This window comes from Papio anubis, chromosome 4 (genome assembly GCF_008728515.1).
Source record: "Papio anubis isolate 15944 chromosome 4, Panubis1.0, whole genome shotgun sequence".
Taxonomy (NCBI): Eukaryota; Metazoa; Chordata; class Mammalia; order Primates; family Cercopithecidae; genus Papio; species Papio anubis.
In genome coordinates, this window is record NC_044979.1 from 120,392,008 (window position 1) to 120,411,215 (window position 19,208).

General features: G+C 46.9%; 1 protein-coding gene across 10 annotated transcripts in view; it reads right to left on the minus strand.

Annotated features, from left to right (window-relative positions):
• Window positions 1–19,208, minus strand: part of GRB10 (growth factor receptor bound protein 10) — a 203,546-nt gene that overhangs the window by 22,180 nt on the left and 162,158 nt on the right. For 9 of the 10 annotated variants that reach the window (XM_003895978.3, XM_009202943.2, XM_009202947.2 and 6 more), the window contains 6 exons: window positions 14,906–15,062; window positions 6,979–7,094; window positions 5,909–5,977; window positions 4,061–4,198; window positions 2,633–2,743; window positions 627–725 (listed from right to left, as the gene is read on the minus strand). In XM_003895978.3, coding sequence (XP_003896027.1) covers window positions 627–725; window positions 2,633–2,743; window positions 4,061–4,198; window positions 5,909–5,977; window positions 6,979–7,094; window positions 14,906–15,062 — 690 coding nt within the window. Of the gene's footprint in view, window positions 1–626; window positions 726–2,632; window positions 2,744–4,060; window positions 4,199–5,908; window positions 5,978–6,978; window positions 7,095–14,905; window positions 15,063–15,836; window positions 16,515–19,208 lie in introns of those variants that run through there. The other variant, XM_017956707.3, reaches the window with a different exon arrangement.

Genomic DNA, 19,208 nt, shown 5'->3' on the forward strand with positions numbered 1-19,208 from the left:
ACCTTCTGGCTCCAGGGCACATTTGGCAACATTTAGAGACATTTTTGGTTGTCTCAACTGGCCAGGCGTGAGACTGGCATCTAGCAGGCAGAGACCAGGTATGCCACACAGCTAAGTGGCCTGCAATGCTTGGATGTCCCCCAGACCTCCAACAAAGAATTATTCCACCCAAAATGTCAGTAAGTACTGAGTCTGGAAAACCTAGCTCTAACCTGTTTAATATTAGGCCCTCTGTTAAAAGCTCCTGAGATCTTGTTTAGAAAGATGCTTAACTACATTTGATAAATAAAACATTGTGACAAAACAGCAGAAAAGTTACAAGCATTTTCCTGCCAGAACAGACAAAGTATTGTGCCTATCATGGACTGGGCCCAGGTTGTGTACCACTTAGCTGAAAAATAAGCCATTCTTCGGGGACTTCAGAGGAGACAGAAAATCAAACTAGCACAAGACAACGTAACGTGGTTAGCACAACAGGACAAAGAGGAAGAGGCCTCTCACTCTGTCGAGGGACTGGATTCTATGGGAGGAGAACCTGCCTTCTGACTTTGTCTATTCTGGCAGGTCCAGAGGCCAATTTTCACGAAGAGATGTGCACTCAACACAAACTGCAAGATGTCACATACCTTCAGGAGTCTGAACGCTGTCATCCAGCACGTCCTGGTTTGCTCATCCTCTGCACAGAGCAACCTCAGCTCTTTAGCTTCATTCCTGACTTTGTTTGGCTACAGGAGGTAAAAGAAAGTTCTGTTAGTGTTACACAGGGAGTCAGAAACAGCTTCTGTCAAGGCAGGGCTGCATCTGACACAAACCAGAGACAACCAGCTGGAGATCCCCCTAGCAAGGAGCACAGCAGATGCACACACACCTGTGTGTTAAGCATTCATTCATCCGCCTTCCTGACAAGCCTTTATTAAGTGCCTATCATGGACTGGCCCCAGGTTGTGTACCACTTAGCTGAATACTAAGCCATCCTTTGGGAACTTCAGAGAAGACAGAGAAACAAACCAGCACAAGACAACGTAACGTGGTTAGCACAACAGAACAAAGAGGAAGAGGCCTCTCACTCTGTCGAGGGACTGGATTCTATGGGAGGAGAACCTGCCTTCTGACTTACAGAAGGAGAGATCTTAAAGTTGCCCCCAGGCCACTGAGAGGAGGGGCGGCTGCAGAGCGTAGCCAAGAGGGGAAACCCCTGAGGAGCTCAGGGATTCTGACGTCTGAGCAGCCCAAAGATCAGACCCCAAGTAGAAGGTCCAGAGAGGGAGACTGATGTTGGCTCTGGAGAAGGAGACAGAAGGGGAAGAAGGCACCCCGAGGCAGGTGCAGGCACCATGGGGAGAAGACAGGTGCCCCTCCACAGGCAGGGCCCTTTGGTGAGGGAAGAGAATTGTTGCAGGGATAAACTGACCTGCATCTCCACAGGAACCCCGACCTCAGACTCAAGAAACAATGCTGGACACGGCCCCAGCTCTCCCTCTCCAGAATCTGGAGGGGTTGAGGCACAGGTGTGACTACCCTGTGCTCGGCTGGTGCTATGAGAGAAGCAAGCAGAGACTGCGTTTGCAGACATGCAAGCATGGCTGGTGTGGGCTGGTGGGAAGGGAGCGTGCCCGCTGCTGCTCACACCTCCCGCCCCGCCTGAGGCTGCCTTGGGCCTCTAGCTGGTGTGAATTAGACGCCTATTACTTACAATGGCAAGAGTATTCCCTGAGCAAGGTATGAAATGATATTTTGGAAAGAAATTTTCTCCTAAGGAGGGGCTCCCCGTGTTCTGTGTTCTCGGGATGCGGCTTGGGCTATGGCTCGTAAGTCAGCCTACGGCGCAAACTCCAAGCGCAACTATTCACTGGCTACTGGATGTGGGCAATGTGGCCAACTTCCTATCCCACAAGGGGCTATGAAGATTAAATAAGATAATGGATGTAAAACTGTTAGTGGAACATCTCATGCACAGTAAGCATTCAGTAAATATCATCTACCATTATGATTATTAATACCATCACAACCTCATCAGGCGAAGAGGAGTGGGCTCTGCCCACAGGTGTGTGCACATGTGTATGTGTGTCTATGTACATTTGTGGATAATGTATGTGTATGCACACAGGTATATATCTATACATGTATGTACACACGTGTGGTATGTGCATGTAGATGTGTGTGCACACGTGTGTGTGTGCATGCAGAGGGTGGGCCGCATTGTGTCCATTCCTATCTGACTGTCCCCACAGCCAGAGGCCCACACAGAAGCCATCAGCTCACTCAGTACCATGCAGGCAACCCAGGTGACAGGCTGGAGGTCCTCTCCCTTGCCCTGCCTCCCCTTCCAGCTACTAGTACTGGGCTACAGCCACAGCCCACCCTTCGAAGCCAAAAGCCACCCTCCCTAAAACACTGAGCCTACTGGCCACACTGTCTATCCCTGTTTGCTTGTCCTTGAGCTTCTGAGCTACTCAAGGGCTGACAGCAGCACGTGTACAATAGATGTTTTTACAGGAATGGAGAAATCCAGTGTGAAACTATATTTCCGTTGAAGACAACAGAAGCAACAATCAAGTGCTGGGCAAGAGAAGAAGTCAGTTTCCGGTGGGCTGCTGAGCATGCGCGCCATCTGTGGACAGCTCGGGGGTACCTTTATGCAGAGCCCGTGGTCTGTAGGGGCGCTGTACTGCTTCCTGCCAGCGATCAGGGAGAAGATGTTGCTGTCCTCCAGGTCGGCCAGCAGCTGCAGGTGTCTGGGTTCCTGTGACAACAATGGCCAGGTTAAAGTCTCAAGCCCAGCAAAGGGCAAATGTGTGCATCTCCGGTAGACAGAGGGCAGTCTCTGCACACTTATAAGCACTTTCCCCGATGACACTTTACATGTTACATATGATTATTACATGAGGTGTAATAAGTGCTAAACTAAAACCAAATTCACCCAGTCTCACCCAAAACACCCACTTCCCCAATTCTCAGACACACAAGACTGTTGGAACGTATCTGATACTTCTGCCAAATCAAAGCCCCATGACCAGATATTCAAGATAAAAAGCAGAAGAAAATCTATAACCCAAAGGTCAGAGTTAAGAGCACAGGGCCTATCTGCCTTTGGTTTGCTATGCATCCAGAGTCCAATCGTACCCTGGGTTTTCCCACTGGTAGCTTGTCCCACCCTTCTCCTCCTCAACTCTCCAGCCCAGCTCTGTTTCCTGCTCTAGGAAATAATCTCCCGACTTCAGCACACACGAGGACGCTGAGTGGGCCACACAGCACAGCTGGGAGGTCAGGACACTACCATGCCCTGTGTCAGACCAAAGTCCCTCTCTGCAGATGACCCGCCCTTCTCTCTAGCCCATGCGTCGGCAGCCGCTGACTTCCCAGAGTTGGCTTGATGCTCAACACCTGTGCCAGGGTCCTGCCAGCTCCCTTTCCCCTTTGCTGGCCAGAGTAAAAGAGACCGTAGCCCTCAGATGGTAAGTGCTCAGCCATGTTGAATGGACATGGCTTCTGCCACAGGGTGTATGTGGACAGCACGAGAAGAGAGCAGGCAAGAGTGTACATGGGAGCGAAGGAGCCTCCGGCCTAAGCCCTCAATGCTACCAGCTGTCTTTTGAGGGCCTGCAGCTGTTTTCCATCTCCCACCTTCTTCTCACTGCGGATACATGCAAACCTGCAATTTATTTCATAAAATATCTGATACATAAAGTTACACTGGCATTAGGGTGGCAATCATCTATCAAACATCTTGACAGCTAGCTTAAATCCCAACCTATGGGAACTAGGCCAGTCTCTGAAGTGATGGGGCAGCCAGGGGGGTCTGCTACCAACCCACAGTGGGGGTGGGGCTGGGCAGGTGGGGTTCTTAGGTATGTATTATTTATTACCTAGTTTCTGAGGGAGACCAGGAAACCTGTGACTCCAAGTTTAGCTGTTGCACAATTAGCTTATTAAGAAGTTGTCCTGAGCTTGGAGGAGTCTAAGGTGCATTTAAAAATGAAGCCTAGGTTTACTCTGAGGACTCCCGGGGGCAGTGACGGGGGCAGAATCAGGGCTGGTGGTGGCAGGTTTTAAAGCTCACCTTTGAAGTTCCCTTGGTGGAGCAATAAAGGCCAGATCTCCGCAAACACACATACAGCTTTTTCCATGATTTCTTTCCCAGCTCTTTCACATGCAAAAACCCTTGAATTTCAGGACAGCTACTGGAGTTCAGAAAATTCTGTTGAAGTACAAATTTTAAAAATTACATAATGCTAATCTAAAATAATTAAAGCAGACATGTTATTAGCATAACTGACATTTTCTGAATTATTAAAAGACTCCTTTTTTTGATCAAACTGAGAGTATTCTCCTTTCCAAAGTCTTAAAATCCCATCTCAATTGGTGCTGCATAGAACATAATTCGTATTTAAACACATGCAAACAAATGGACCTTTCTAACACTGGTGATAACACAAGTCACGAATTTCCCTGTAAGAGAGTGCACTGAAGGATCCAGTCTGATATCAGACTGAGGGCAAGAGCAAGTGCCACGACTGAGTGAGTGGGGCTGTGGGGACTGAGAGTGAGCATGCAGTGGCCACTTTTACCCAGGCACCCCTCCAGTCAAGGGTCACATAAAAGGTGTCATTTGTCTGCAAGTGATGAACCCAGGTGCAGGACATCCTGGTGATGTCCCCCTGTTCCACTTAACTTTTCCCACAGGCAGCCTTAAGAATAAAGCCTTTATCAAAACAAAACAAAACAAAACAAGAAACTATGCTTTTCATCAAAGGGAAGACAGGCCGAGGGCCAGGTCACGGAGCGAAGTTGGGGAGGTGATGTTGGCAGGTCCTGCTACTAGACTGGGAGGCGACAAAGCTCTTTTCCCCCAGGTGGGAAAGGCACATCGGACAGAGCTCTAGTGCACCTGGGTCAGTCCTTCCTGAGTCTCAAGAGACCACAGCATATCTTCACAAAGCACATGAGTCCTCCCAAAGTCAAGGCAAGTTAAAACAGAATGTGCCATTTCACTGTTCACGGTGGTACAGGTGGTACCTTAGCACTGACACCTCTCACCAGAACAGACACATGCTATGGTCAGAAGGGCTTCTGAAGACACCATCGGAACAGAGCTCTGAAGCTCTTATCTTTTAGATGCTGAAACAAATTTGGTGATAACAACATAGCAAAAGAAGGGCTTATGAGCAGAATTCTGTAGGAACTATATTTTAGTAGTTTCTGTTACATGTAATATGTCACTTGGATATTGTTGGTGGCCTTAGGAAATGATTCATTCTTTCACTTTTGACATGTACACAGGCATATTTTTAGGGTGTAGCTGTAACATTCCCATTCCCCGCTCCCAGCTTCCCTGGAGGAGCGTGTGTGACAGCTGGGCACAGAGGCCCTGGTGGCTCCCTCCACTGGAAGACGAGGTGGGGAGAGACCAGATTTTCTCAGAACAGACTTTAGGACAATTAAAGCAGGTTTCTTTATTTGTAATGTATGGCAAGTTACTTGTAAAAGTCTGTTGTGGTAACCCGATCATCTTTTACTATAGACTCAGCGCTTCTGCAGAGATTTCCAAGCAGCTGGGCGGTGGCTTGACCTGGGACCCCTGCTCAGAAAGGAGCTGGGGAGCCCTGAAACTGGGGTTTCTCCATGCACCCCCCGGCCCACACTCAGCAGTGGCATCACTGGACTCTTCTAAGTCAGAGCAAGGCCATTCTGTGTGTAAGTGCCTGTTTGGCTTAGAAGGAATCCAGCTACACACAGATTTTCCAAGTAAACTTTTTAATTTCTGGTTACTCTAAACCCCCTTAAGAGCCAAAGTTATAAATGATGAAAGATGCAATCTCTTCAGGTTTTTTACAATGTTGCCATTCAGTTCCAAGAGGATTTCTATTCAGAAAGTCTATTTCAGCAGAGGTCTATTTTGGCCCAGTACCTGCAAAAGCTGGCTTTGACTGCCATTTGACTGCTGGCACCAAGTAACCATCTGTTCTGGGAAGAAATTCTAAGAAAATGGGAAAAAACAAATACGTGAAAGGTTAGTTTCAAAGTGAGGGAAGGTATGTCATATAGATATGTCAATTTTAAAACTATTCCTACCAATATAATTATGTACACCTGTATTTAAAATGGCAGTCCTTTTTATTCTCCTATCACACAGAAGAAACAGCTCCTTCAAAAGGTTGTATTTCATTTCCTGAAATGTTGGGTACGAGTATGGAATACCACCTATGTTTACTAAGGGATGCATGTCTCACAGCATGCTCCATGGCAAAGAGTGAGATAAAGAATTTCTGAAACTAAAAGGTAAGCCCAGTCACGAGAAAAGCCTTTTCTGTTGCATTCCCCAAAAACAGTCTTCAAATTTCTCACTCTGGAATAAAAAAGCAGCTAAATTATCAGAGTCAGAAATGACCCTGGGTCTTCTCCCCAGCTGACACAGCTCTGCCCCATGACTCAGGACGACTGTAAGTACCCCAGGAGCTAGGAGGTGCCCTCCCTATCCCGGCCTCTCACAGGACAAGTGCCTTCTTTCCCAAAGAAAGAAAAGGGAAGAGAGATCAAGGTGACCAGCTCAAGACACCACCAATCGCACTGATTTCTCTAGTCATTCTTCCACGTATGATCACAAAATGTGTTTGCTGTATGCAGAGAATAATGAGTTTTTCTTCTGCTAAGTGTTTGATCAGTTTAACTGAGAACTTTCAAAATAACAGAAAATGCCCAGTCTCCCCCAGCTCCTGTCTTAGAGACTAACCCCATTTACACTGTGTCTATTTGAAGAAGGAGACCTCTATCTTCAGCCAGTCCCAGGCACATTTAGTGAAGCACGAGACTGGGTTTCAAGCAAGGATTGCTTCATTAAACTGCAACTCTGACTGACTCTCAAACCCATATGCTACGTCGTGCCTCTCAGTCACTTTCTAATCTGATACTATGAAACCCAAGTATAAACTTCCAGAAGTCAAGAGTCCCAAACCCCAAACCTGAAGACGTAAGACTCACCATGGGATTTTTAAAGAACTCGTATTTTGCATAATTCTTCCTGAATAGAAATTTACTCTCACTGGCCATGGTACTCTCCACTTGGACCACCAGCTCATGGTCTTCCAAGCACCTCTCTGCAGGGGCAAAGTATCACATGTGAGATGCAACAGGTGGGAAATTCATGGTAGCTTTACAACCAAATGCAAGATTTGTTCAACTTTCTATTCTTTAAACGTTATGAATAGAGACGAGGTCAGGAAGGAAACTAAATTTAAATCTCTCTTTTATGTACTACCAAATTCATAAGAGGTCTTAAGATACACAGCATGAGGAATTCAGGTCAATACTTATTTTTATATACTTCTTTTGAATTTGGCATCAACCAGATGTTAAGGAATGAGTCCATAATACTCTCAGCAAATGATTTTGCCCTTAAATTAATACATTTCAATTCTTGTAAATAAAAGACTGTAACAAGAAACAAAGGAGAAAGAACTTGAAAGGGGAGGATGACCAAAGAGGGCCCAGAGATGGAAGCTTTTTTTTTTTTTTTTGAGACAGAGTCTCGCTCTGTCGCCCAGGCTGGAGTGCAGTGGCGCGATCTCAGCTCACTGCGAGCTCTGCCTCCCGGGTTCATGCCGTTCTCCTGCCTCAGCCTCCTGAGTAGTTGGGACTACAGGCGCCTGCCACCACGCCTGGCCAATTTTTCTGTATTTTCAGTAGAGACGGGGTTTCACCATGCTAGCCACGACAGTCTCAATCTCCTGACCTCGTGATCTGCCCGCCTTGGCCTCCCAAAGTGCTGGGATTACAGGCACGAGCCACCGTGCCTGGCCGAGATGGAAGCTTTCTAATGACATCAAACTTGGTTGCCAGAAACGATGGTGCTGTGTACTGTGGGAGGGGCCATGATGCACGGCGAGACTGTACGTACATACTCATCTTTCACGCTGAAGCCTGCACGCACCACATCATGGAATAGTTCTTGTCAAATGAATTACATGTAAAGGCAGGGAAAAAAACACACTCCATCCTCCAGCACCCGCTGCAGACACGTACACACGCACGCATGCACATACGCACACGCCTCCTTCACAGCATCTTCCATAGCAGCACCGTCCCCCGGAAAGGGAAAAGTCGCTTCCCTCACTGTGTGAACACAGTGGTTCCAGGTGGAGCGGGAAGAACTCAGCATACCCTGGAACAGCGTGTGCCTGCAGAGGCCGCACTGCTCCCTTTCATGACAGCTACGTCCCTTCCCAGGCACCTCCTCAGAAACTGTCACAGGACGGTGGTGGCCACGGGAAACTAACCTTATTAAATCACGGAATAAACAAGAACAAATGTACGGCAGGGTCAAAGTGTGAACTGATGCCAAAACGGTAAAGATTAACATGCTATGGAATTGACACCAGGGCAGTTCTGTCGTCCTAAGACCCTACCCTCCTCTCCTGCAGCCAGACTGGAATCTTAAGGAAAGTTTCATCTTGGAAGGAAGGAATGAAGTTCAAGGCAAAAGCATTTCTGAGTCAAAGTGATCTAAGAATGCAGAAAAGACTTTCCGTCTACAAAGAACAACTGTCGCCATGGGCACGCATCTCAGATGGGCCCCGACTGGCATGCAGAAGCAAATTGTGGAGCTGATTCGTGCTCGGCCCTGGTTTTGACATTACAAGGAAAGGATTCCTTGGTAAAAACACATTTAAAGCCAGAGTTTGTGAAGGAAAGGAATTTTCTCCCCGTGGCTGCCAGAAAGCTCAGACTTGGCACCACCAGCAAGTGTGGAGCAGTTCCCATTTGTCCCTGTCTGGGAGGGAATGCTGCTAGCAACATGTGAACCAATACATGGCCCTCATGTCTCCCCATGATAGAAAAAGAGAGAAACCAAGAACATGCAACAAAAACTGTTAGGTTTGCTTTCCAAAAAGAGGTTCATTCATCGAAAATGGATTTTCCAGAAGGAAAACAAATCAGTGACTTCTGTTGAAATGTTTATTCAGAGAAAAATGTCGTTCTGTAGTTACAGGAAAAAACAAAAACAAAAATCCAAAACCAGAACCAACAATCTAATAAACTGTTGATGGTTGATTTACAGAACTAAAAATTTTTATCAGGCAAAATAAGGAGAAATAAAAATGGGAGGTGACAGCTACCTAAGTGAGGAGAATATGTCTGTTTCCAAAGCAAAGGGCATTTTGTCTCCAAAGAACCCTGAGGACAGCCAAAGAGGATGCTTGGGGGCAGCCACCAGGCCTAAAGGGGGTGGCCAAACGCATGCAGGCGCCCATCCTTGCGGACAATACTTCCCTGTCTCCCTGGGCTGCCCCTGGAAAGATCGTGGGAAAGTTGCACATGGCAGTGTAAACACACAGGGGGATGTGTCCCTGGCCGTCAGATCCAGGTGGACAGGTGAGGGCTTGGTGCCCTGGCAAAAGGGGGCCCAGGAACTCGGGATAACCGGTGGGCTGTGAAACCGACTGTATCCTGAAAGGAGTGTGCTTTGGTGACTTCAGAGGGCGCCTACCATCCCCAGAGGTGGGTCCCAAGACAAACAAAACATCAACTCCCTTTTCCTCATTCACAGCAGGTCAGCAAACACCATGTGGCAGGTGACCCCTTTCTCAGAGACGCAGAGCTGTGCAGCCTCCAGATGCAGCTGAGTGCCCCGGCACAAATGCTCCGGCACCCGTGTTCCAGTTGGCCGTTGACTGCGCAACATCTGTTCAAAGATCTTCCCTCCAGTTTTAATTTTCTCCGTGATTTAAAGACATGTATTTTCAAATGACCTTGCATGATTATAAACAATCACATCACTATCTATAAACTGCATATGATTACAATGGCCCTAAGTTAAATGGGAACACTACTTTTCGTGATAATATTCCAAAAGTAATTTCAAGAAATGGAAAAGGCAAAAATTCTTTGAAGTACATTTGTATTTTTCAAATTTCTGAAACTAAGGCTGGCATTACTCTACTCCTCAAGAAAGAGTATTTAAATATCAAGACAACTCAAAAAAGAGAATCTTACTTCCTTGCCTTAACCCTTGCAGCTAAAGTGTGACTCCTTGGCAGAAACCTGTGCTGCCACTTGGCAGTGGGAGGGGCCATGGCAGAGCCGGTGCACAGAGGATGTGCACCCCACTGTCTTGGCCTCACACTGAGCTGTGGCACTTGAGCCACTCCCTGCCCATCATTCCTCAGCACAGCCCACCCAAGGGAAAGAAAAGAGCTGTCAGCAAGCTCAGGGCTTTCCCGGGCTAAGAAACCGTCAACAGTAATCAGTGAGATAGCCCTGACATGTGGATAAGGCTGTAAGTGGACTTCTATTTATAAATTTTAGTGGGGGAAAGGACATCTTTTGTTGCTTTTCACACGTAAAAGGGAGAGAGGGACATAAAACCAGCCTGCAAAAGGCCCCCTCTACTCAGCAAGGGTCAACGGGCGCCGGCTGCTTCTCCCTCCACACCTTTCTGCATGTCCAGCTGTCAGCATCCGAAAGTGTGGCAGCCACAGCACCTCCAGAGTTACTGCCACAGCATTTCTCATCTGACCAGGAACAAGCACAAAGCTGTAAACAGCCCGAAAAGGACTTGTTGCTCTTCCTGTCTCAACCTAATTCTCAGGACAACAGAATTCCTCAAATCCTTGAAATTTGTAGGATCTGGCGGAAACCCTCTTTTCTTTACTGTGTTCTCTGTGTAAGTTCCAGCCTCTCCCAGATCATCTGACCTTAGTATGCCTGATGTCTACAGTTACTCGGGGCCTGAGTGCAAGAGCCCCAGGCACGGGGTGCCCCCCACATTCCCAGGGATGGGTTTATCTGCAATCCCATTTTCAAGTTCAGGGGGCATCAAGATACTAGTTTTGTATGTTCAAATTTGTATTTTTCAACATTCCTTTTATCTTTTATTTTTGAGGCAGGGTCTTGTTCTGTCAACCAGCTGGAATGCAGTGATGCAAACACAGCTCTCTGCAGCCTCAACTTCCTGGGCTCAAGTGATCCTCCTACCTTGGCCTTCCAAAGTGCTGGGACTACAGGCATAAGCCACAGCGCCTGGCCAAAAATACCTTTTAAAATATAATTTGTTTACTTGATATGTCTGCAGGCTGACTGTTTAATATCACTGCATCCTCCATGTGTGAAGCTGCCCTGGCTAAAGTGAACCTTCCAGAGACTTGCAGCTCACATGCTCAGGGCAGAAGGGATGGGGACACCTTCCAAAAGACCTGTCCCATTCTGGCAGCCCCAGCTGGACTTACTGTCAGCTCTTGAGTGGCTTGGGTCAGGGACAGTGTTTTCAAGGCTAAGAACTCCACTCCAGACACTGAGACTCAGAAACATCCCCAACAGGTAGAACCTGGGGGCAGTGCTAACATAGGAAGGGACCATTGAAAGAGACAATTGAACTGGGAATCATAAAATACACCATCAGTCACTAAGGCTTTGCCTACCAGGGCAAGGGGCTTCACAACAACTTTTCCAAGTGCGTCCAGTAGTGAATGTTCCCAGGAGCTCACACTGGGAAGGGCCACCTGACCTTGCTCTGCTCATAGGAGTCCTTCTCTGCTTACCCACAAGCACAGTGCAGAGCGGGCAGGACAAACCACCCTCAGCCAGAGGGGCTACTCTACCGAGTGACAGCAGGGATGCCACTGTTGCTGCCAATGGAGGGTGACCAGCATCTCAGAGCAGTGACGCCCTGCAGGCTGCAGACACCCACGCATGGTGCTTTTCTCCCAAAGAAAGGGAACCACGTGCTGCAGGCTATCTCGGGAACTGCCCTCACTTTTTCTAAAGCCATCACTTCCTTCTGGGTGTAGAAAAGGTTTAATATTATTAAGGGACTGATATTTTAGCTGTTAAGATCCTTATACAGGTTGAATATCCCTTATCCTAAATGCCTGAGACCAGAAGCTTTCGTTTTTGGATTTTTAAATTTTGGAACATTTGCATTATATTTACCAGTTGAACAATCCAAAATCAAAAAATCAGAAATGCTTCAGTGAGCATTTCCGTTGAGCATCAAATCAGTACTCAAAATGTTTCAGATTTTAGAGCACTTCAGATTTCAGATTTTTGGATTAGGGATATTCAATCAATAATAATGTACTTTGTACTTTGAAATCCTCAATTCTGGAGGTTATACATAGGCTTCAAATACTGTCCAAATTGGGTGCCCTATACCTTCAATTATGGGGGGTTTGGGTTACAATCTGCCTTAGTATCTGCCCTATAGACTTGCAAGTACTACCTGCCTTTTGCCCCAGCCACCAGCCTGGTGTATGTCCACATTTCTGTGAGAGTACCTGACATATAATTACCTAGGAAAGTGCTCTCTACAAGGAGATAGCAATGTCTGGGGATGTGCCCTAAGAGCTGGAGGGCCAGAAGGGCCCAGGAATACCATCCATGACAAACAAGAACCCCCTATTGGCCTTGTGGCCCTAGCGTCCCTTTCCAAGGGGGATAAAGCTGAGATACCCAACAGACTCTCCGAGAGGCACCCCACAGCCCTGCATTTTCTCACTAATGAGCTTCTGATCGTTGAATGCTGCTAAATCATGGCAGAAATAAGATGTTTAGTTAAACAGTAACTTAATGTTTTAAAAAACATTAAGTGACAAGGTTGGGTCACAAAACAGTATTCAGAGAAGTTATAGGGATGGGGGGGACGCAGAAGCTCTGTGCCAACGGGAATGAGTCCTGGGGGTGCTGATCTTACAGGCTGGGGAAACTGGTTACTCTAAAAACTTGCAAAGTCCTCTGCAAACCCAGCCGATAGAAAAATGTGTTTCCTAGTAACTAGTAAGAATGGAACTAGTGGTGAGAAAGAAAACTGAGGAAGGAGAGGAAGGATATTCTAAGGAATTTCATGTATCTGCAAATCCTGGCTGTGTGAGGTTCATTAATTTTTTTTTCATTTTTTACTTTTTTTGTGAAACAGGACCCAAAATGTGACACGAATGTTCCTCTTTTTTTTTTTTTTTTTGATAATTTCACTTGTTTCTCTTTCTCGTTTTTTCCTTTTATACTTAATTTTAAAATAAAGTGTCATCCCCCACGAGAGTATATTAAGTCCATCTAAAAAGAAGAGAAAGAAATAAGGTGTATAAATATCACATCCCTACAAATCCTGTGTGCTTACAGACATTTGTTTTTCTATTCTCTCAGAGTAAATGGTTCTTCATTTGGTGAAAGTTTTAATGTATTATTTATTTATCTACCACATGATAGTCTAGAAATCAAAGGGTATCACATGAAATAGATAATTCAAAATTTCTGAACCATCCCTTATATGTTAAATTTTATGTATGTATATCTGTACAAAATTTCTATGTGTCCTGAGTGTGTCCAATTATATTCAAGTACTAAATATCTGCAGAAGTCCCTTCCGTAGTTCTTTCAAATGAAAAGAATATTCAGACTTTTGAATGGGCTTCCAACAATAATCACTGTATTTGGGTCAAACTATACAGACTTTTTTTTAAAGTTGTATATATATGTGTTTTTTTCCCACATATATATATACACATGTAGAGACACATGCTGAAGGTTTCCCACTACTATTTAATTTCCAAGGTACTTGTGTGTCAACAGGTGCTTTTGACAGCCTTATCAGACCACTGTAGGATCCACTCATGCACGTCCTAAGCTGGAGTCTGATGGGACAGCCAGTCTCCGTGGGAACAACTGTGACACCATGGTCACTAACTGTGGACCTAGTAAGTGATCCTGGCAGGAGAAAGCTGTTAGTGACAATGAAGGAGAAGGCTTCTGTCATCACACAAACGCGTTTGGCAATTGGTAGAGATGGGAAAGAAACCAGCAAGTGTTCTATTCAATTCCTTCAAAAAGCATACCGTCTGCCCAAAGTACAGGGCGCATTAGAAAACAGAGACTTAAGGTGGTATCAGCTCAAATTTACACTGCATTATTTAGGCTTAAATTGTATAATATTACCTGGAAGGATGCTACTCCAGACCTAGAGGTTTAAATTCAACACTCCAGACCTAGAGGTTTAAATTCAATTTATTAATCTTTCAAAAAAGGTTCATAAGAAAAATCAGAACTATGGGACGTTTCCAATCTGTGTTGTTTTTATCTCCTTCGAGACATGGAACAAATATAGCTGTTGATTTAGATAAAATTTTAGTTTTAAATATTTTACTATGATTTGTAAGAACTATATTTTATCAGATAAGAATTTAAGCAAAAGTCTGAAAAGCTTTTTTACCTAAAATAAGCTACCTGAACAAAATACCTCAATAAGTTCTGTTAAAGAGTCAATATCTTCAAATATTCTGTGATACAAAATATTCTCTTGCTTTTTAGGCACGACATGCGCACACACATACACCCGTGCACGTACACCATTCACAGCCTTGTTAACTAGCATGCAGAGATGCCATGTAACACTCAACTGGAACTTACAACAAAGTGCTTCATAATTTGCTCCAATACCCAGCAGACCTCTCTGCACTTTGCTGCCTATAACCATGGCTCCCTTCTTCCCATGAGCTGAAGAGCTGATCTCAGAGGGGCAGCTGCAATCCTGTGCACCGCCGGCTCTCTCCAGATCACCTCAAGGGCACCTCCCTCCTGTCCCCTGCCCACAGGTGTGCAACAAGCTTCACGTGGCTCTGACAGCTGGGGAGGCCGGACAAGCCACAGGCAACTTCTCCATGTCTGAGCCCTTGGGCAAGTTATTACCTCAACCATCCAAGGCAAGATTCCCAAAGCACTAGGGGAAGGGGGCTGGAGGGCGGAGAGTGAAGTTTTAGGAGAAACAGAAGAGGCAGGGGAGTCGAGGGGAACCCAGAGACTGCCTGCTAATTTGGCAAAGGACACTGTGTTCACACATTTGGCATTTGGCAGCAGTGGTCTTCACTGAATTGCACGTTGAGTATCCCCAGGCGCCATTCCTGTTCCGATGGTTCCCTACCTAATCCTAGGTGCGGGTGGTGCTCCACTAGTGTCCAGCTGTTGTCATCCACACAGTGACTTTTGTAAACCAGCAATTGGCACAGGTCCCTGGCTGTCATGTCTGCTAGAATCTCCACCACTTTGCTCGTCCCATCTTCACTAAAGACTTTAACATCCTGCAACACACAAAGGGGATACTTAGAGATAACAACTTCAGGTTTTCAAGAAATAAAAACTGAAACAAAAGAAAACAGGTAAAGTAAAAACGGTAGCACTCCAACACATGGGCAACTGTTTTTCCAAGCAGCCAACAGGTCCCCATTGGCTGCAGGGATGTGACTCTCCCTTCTCGCCTCCCCTTTCCCACCTCCTGGGGGCAGAGCAGGTAGGATTACAACATGATACTCTTAAAATGCCCAGGACAACTCACGGGAACATACAGCACATGGCTAAACCACCAAACCTGTCTTAAGAAGTGACAGGATTCACAGGATTCATTTAAAATACTGCTGGTGGTCTCGGGGTTGGACATTTTACAGTTGAACCAATTGAAAAAACAAGCAAAGCAACAAATCCTGTAAACCTCCCTCTTCCCATCATAACTTTTGACGAGTCCACATGCTCTCCCAGGGCACAGGGTCCAGCAACGGCACTGACAGCCTTTCCCGCAGCACCTCACCCCTCACACACACGGAGGCTCAGGCTGGAGTGGTGATGAATTAATACAAAAGAAGAGCATAATAAAAACATAGTTACAAGATTATTTAGCCCCTAACCCTACAAAGTTACAAGCAAGCTTCATTTGCTCATTCAAATCCATGAACACTGAGCAGCTCCAGGCCAAGGGATGGGGAAGTAGAGTTCAGAGGATGGGAGTCTATCCCTCCCAGGCAAGACCCCGCAGGAATGCACCCTTCCCAGAACACCAGGTGTGTTTAACAAATTCTTACCGTCTGGAAAAAGCAGTCAGAAGAGCAAGACGGCATTTTAAATCGCGACTGCCTGTTGCAAGGGAGCGTGTTTCCGTCTCTCCCCCACTGTCCCAGGCTGGCTGTGTGGAGCCTGCATGTGCCCTGGTGGGCAGGTTGTCTCCGGGCAGCAGGGAGGCCACCCGCCCACCCGCTGGGCTCCCAGGTTGCCTTGTACCGGCTCCCTTACGGAGTGAATCCAGCCACGGTGATGCAGTCACCCCACAGACTTGCTCTCCCACTCCCACACGACAAGACCTGGGCTTGGGGGTGAGGATGAGGTGAGGATGACAACCCCAACCACACAACTCTCACACCAACTGGTCAGAAAAAGCCCCGCTCAATGCTCTCCCATGGCAGTGAAATCACACACAGGCAGCTGAGAGGCTGAAGCACGTGCGTTCTCTGAATCCAGCCCCATCTGCCAACCTCCAACTAATCTTTGTCCTGCAACTGACGTGTCAGTGGCACCTTTGGAGCTGGATCTGCAGGGTGGGTGAGAACACAGTTTGTCCTGACCAACTCCCTCCGAGGCTCCCCGCTCTGGAACTTTGATTTCTGTGGCCGGCGCAGAGTCTGACAGCAGAGGGAAGGGCTGGGAGGCCCCCGCCTTAATCAGGAACTGGGACCACACCATCCTACAGGGACCCTCTTGACCCTCCTACAGCTAGCTACCCTCAGCTGTCACCAGGTGGGCAGAAGGAGTCAATGTCACTCAAGCTTGAGTGCCCAGGTTGGGGCGGGGCCAGGGGTGGGGGTAGGGTAGGGGTGGGGCGGGGGGTGGGGTAGGTGGGCGCGGGGTGGGGTAGGGGTGGGGCGGGCGGGCTCGGAGAGAAGGAAGAAGAGCCCTTCTCTGTGAGGGCTGGCTAGCCTCCCAGCAGACAGGGGACCAGCCAGGGGAGCCTGCACCGTTAGGTATGGTCACTGTCCCCTGCCTGCCACCTACGGGCCACTTCTCCAACTCAAAGAAATCCCAGGGCTGGGGCTGGACCAGGACCCAGAAACTTGTTTTCAACTCTTACTTATTTTTCAAGAAATCCATCATCTCTTTTCCAGAATTTATGTGTCACTCAATGAAAGTATACTTCCCCCTAACAAGCGAAATATTCAAATACAGCTGACATGGCTGAATAAGTCTATAGAAATACAATTTAAGTGAAGAAAACGTGTCTGGGTTCTAGGTAAGAATGTTATTAAAATGTATTAACATAAAAGAAAAACAGGAATTTGGAAAATATAACTGAGCTCCAACAATGCTTTATAAATGTGCTAACCATCATAGGGAATGTCTTCAGGACCAGTGCATGCCTTCTGCTCCCCAAATCAGGGTTCCTAACACTCCTTCTTCCCTGAGTCTCTCAATGAGCGTATCTGCACTGAGAATACACATGATCTTCTCTAGGAAAGTGAAATTATGTTGAAGTGTGTGTTTCATATCTCTCCAAGTCCCTTTGCCACTGTTCTTGTCCAAATCAGCCATGGCAATGGTTTTCTCTTTTTTTTTTTTCAGCCCTGCTGCATTTTTCTTTAAACTCTCTCCCCAACCCCTGTTGTTCCACAGCCATCCCCCCAAAAGGCCTATAAATAGTCCGGGTATTAAAAGCTGAGATGTGCTTGGTCACACGTCCACCTCCACTCCTTTTAGATTCCCACAGAGACTGGGCTGGCGAGATCCCGAGGGAGCAAGGCAGGCAGGAGACTGAGCCAGACACAAAGGCAGGCACCCTCCAGCTCCAGTGACAGGCCCCTCTGCCCCTGACACAGCACTCTCTGGTACTTCCCCAAGCTCACCAGGACCCTCCAACCACACACAAAACTAAGCCCCTGAGACAGAGCACCAAAAAAGCACTGTGTATACCAGCCATCTCAAACCACCCAGTCAACGCTTAGAGCTACTGATGAGAATGTTTGTAAGGAACCCAAGAGGTACGAGGGCTCCTATTACAGGGGACTGCCAGCCACTGACTACGAAGTGTTTTAGAGCTGGCAGTTCTAGAAGGAGCATTCTGTACAGCACCACCTGCTCCTTTAGTAACCACCTGAGCACTGCTGGGGGCCCAGGTCTCCTGCAGAGCAGGCCTGGGTCTCCCTGGCCCATCCAGTGTTCAAGTATTTTGTACAAGGTAGGCCTAGAAGGTTCTCTCGAGCAGGTCAAGGCCCTTGCCCCGCAGCAACTCACAGTTCGGCAGGGAGATTGTTACCACAGGCAGTTAATTTCCAAGGTGTGACTTGTTTAGGGAATATAAGAATCTGGTAATATCAGGAGGGGTGAGAAGCTGCGACCCACAAGTTCTATCCAAGTTCTATCCCAGCTTAGCCTCCTACTGGCTCTGTGACCTCGGGCAGGTAATTAGCAATCTAAGACTTGCTTTCCTCATCCAAGCTGTAGGGAACTGCTCTGAGAATCAGTAATGTAAGCAAAACACTGCTCAATCAATGTATGGAAGTTACTACGTAAGTTATGACCTATCTTGGCCCGGGATGGTGGTTCCAAAGAGGAACTTAGAAACAGACTGGGCCATAACCATGCTTCATCAGTAACTAGCTGTGGGAACACGGCTGAGCTATCCAGCCTCTCTGTGCCTCAGTTTCTTCATCTGTAAAACGGAAATCCGTAAGCAGCACCAGCCTCGTAGTGTTGCTGTGACGTAGGTTAATGAGATACCCTCTTGAAAAGACTACAGCCCCTGCCACGTGCCCTCCCTGGGACATGCTTGGATCCATCGTGGATCTGGGAACAAGGCAGGCTCCAGCTGAAGGCCTGTGGACAACCACAGAAGGGTGTGGGGGAAGGACCCTGAAGGCTGCTTCCATTTCAGGATTCCAGTTCCAAGAAAGCAAACCTCATGACCAGTAAGATGCGGCAGGAACAATTCAGTCAGAAAAGCCACCCCTCCCCCAAATCCTCATTTTTTTTCTCTACTGCAAAAAACCCCTAAAAAGGGAATTGTTTTAAAAAATAAAACAGTAATATTAAAGAGGGCATGAAACTCTGTCTTTTTAGAGTTAGTTGGGGGAGGAATGGTTTGCAAAGCTACCCAGGCCTCTGGCTGGCTTGGCACTGAATCCCGTTATAAAAGCCCTGAAGTGCTAATAGAAGGTTCCATTGTTTCCAGAATTTCTGTTGTCACTTTTTACATATTCACTGCATAGACAAAAAAGCAAGAGCTTAATTTTTTGTAAACTTAAAGGAAGAAGTTTAAGAACAATTGGAGTTGAAGGTAGATCATATCTCCATGGCCCCAAACTCCACTCTGGGGCACCTGGTTTTTTGTCTCAGTGGCCCCCACAAGGCTGATGTGTGAGGGAGTAAATCAGGCCCCTCCTTGCTGTCAATCTTTTTTTTTTTTTTTT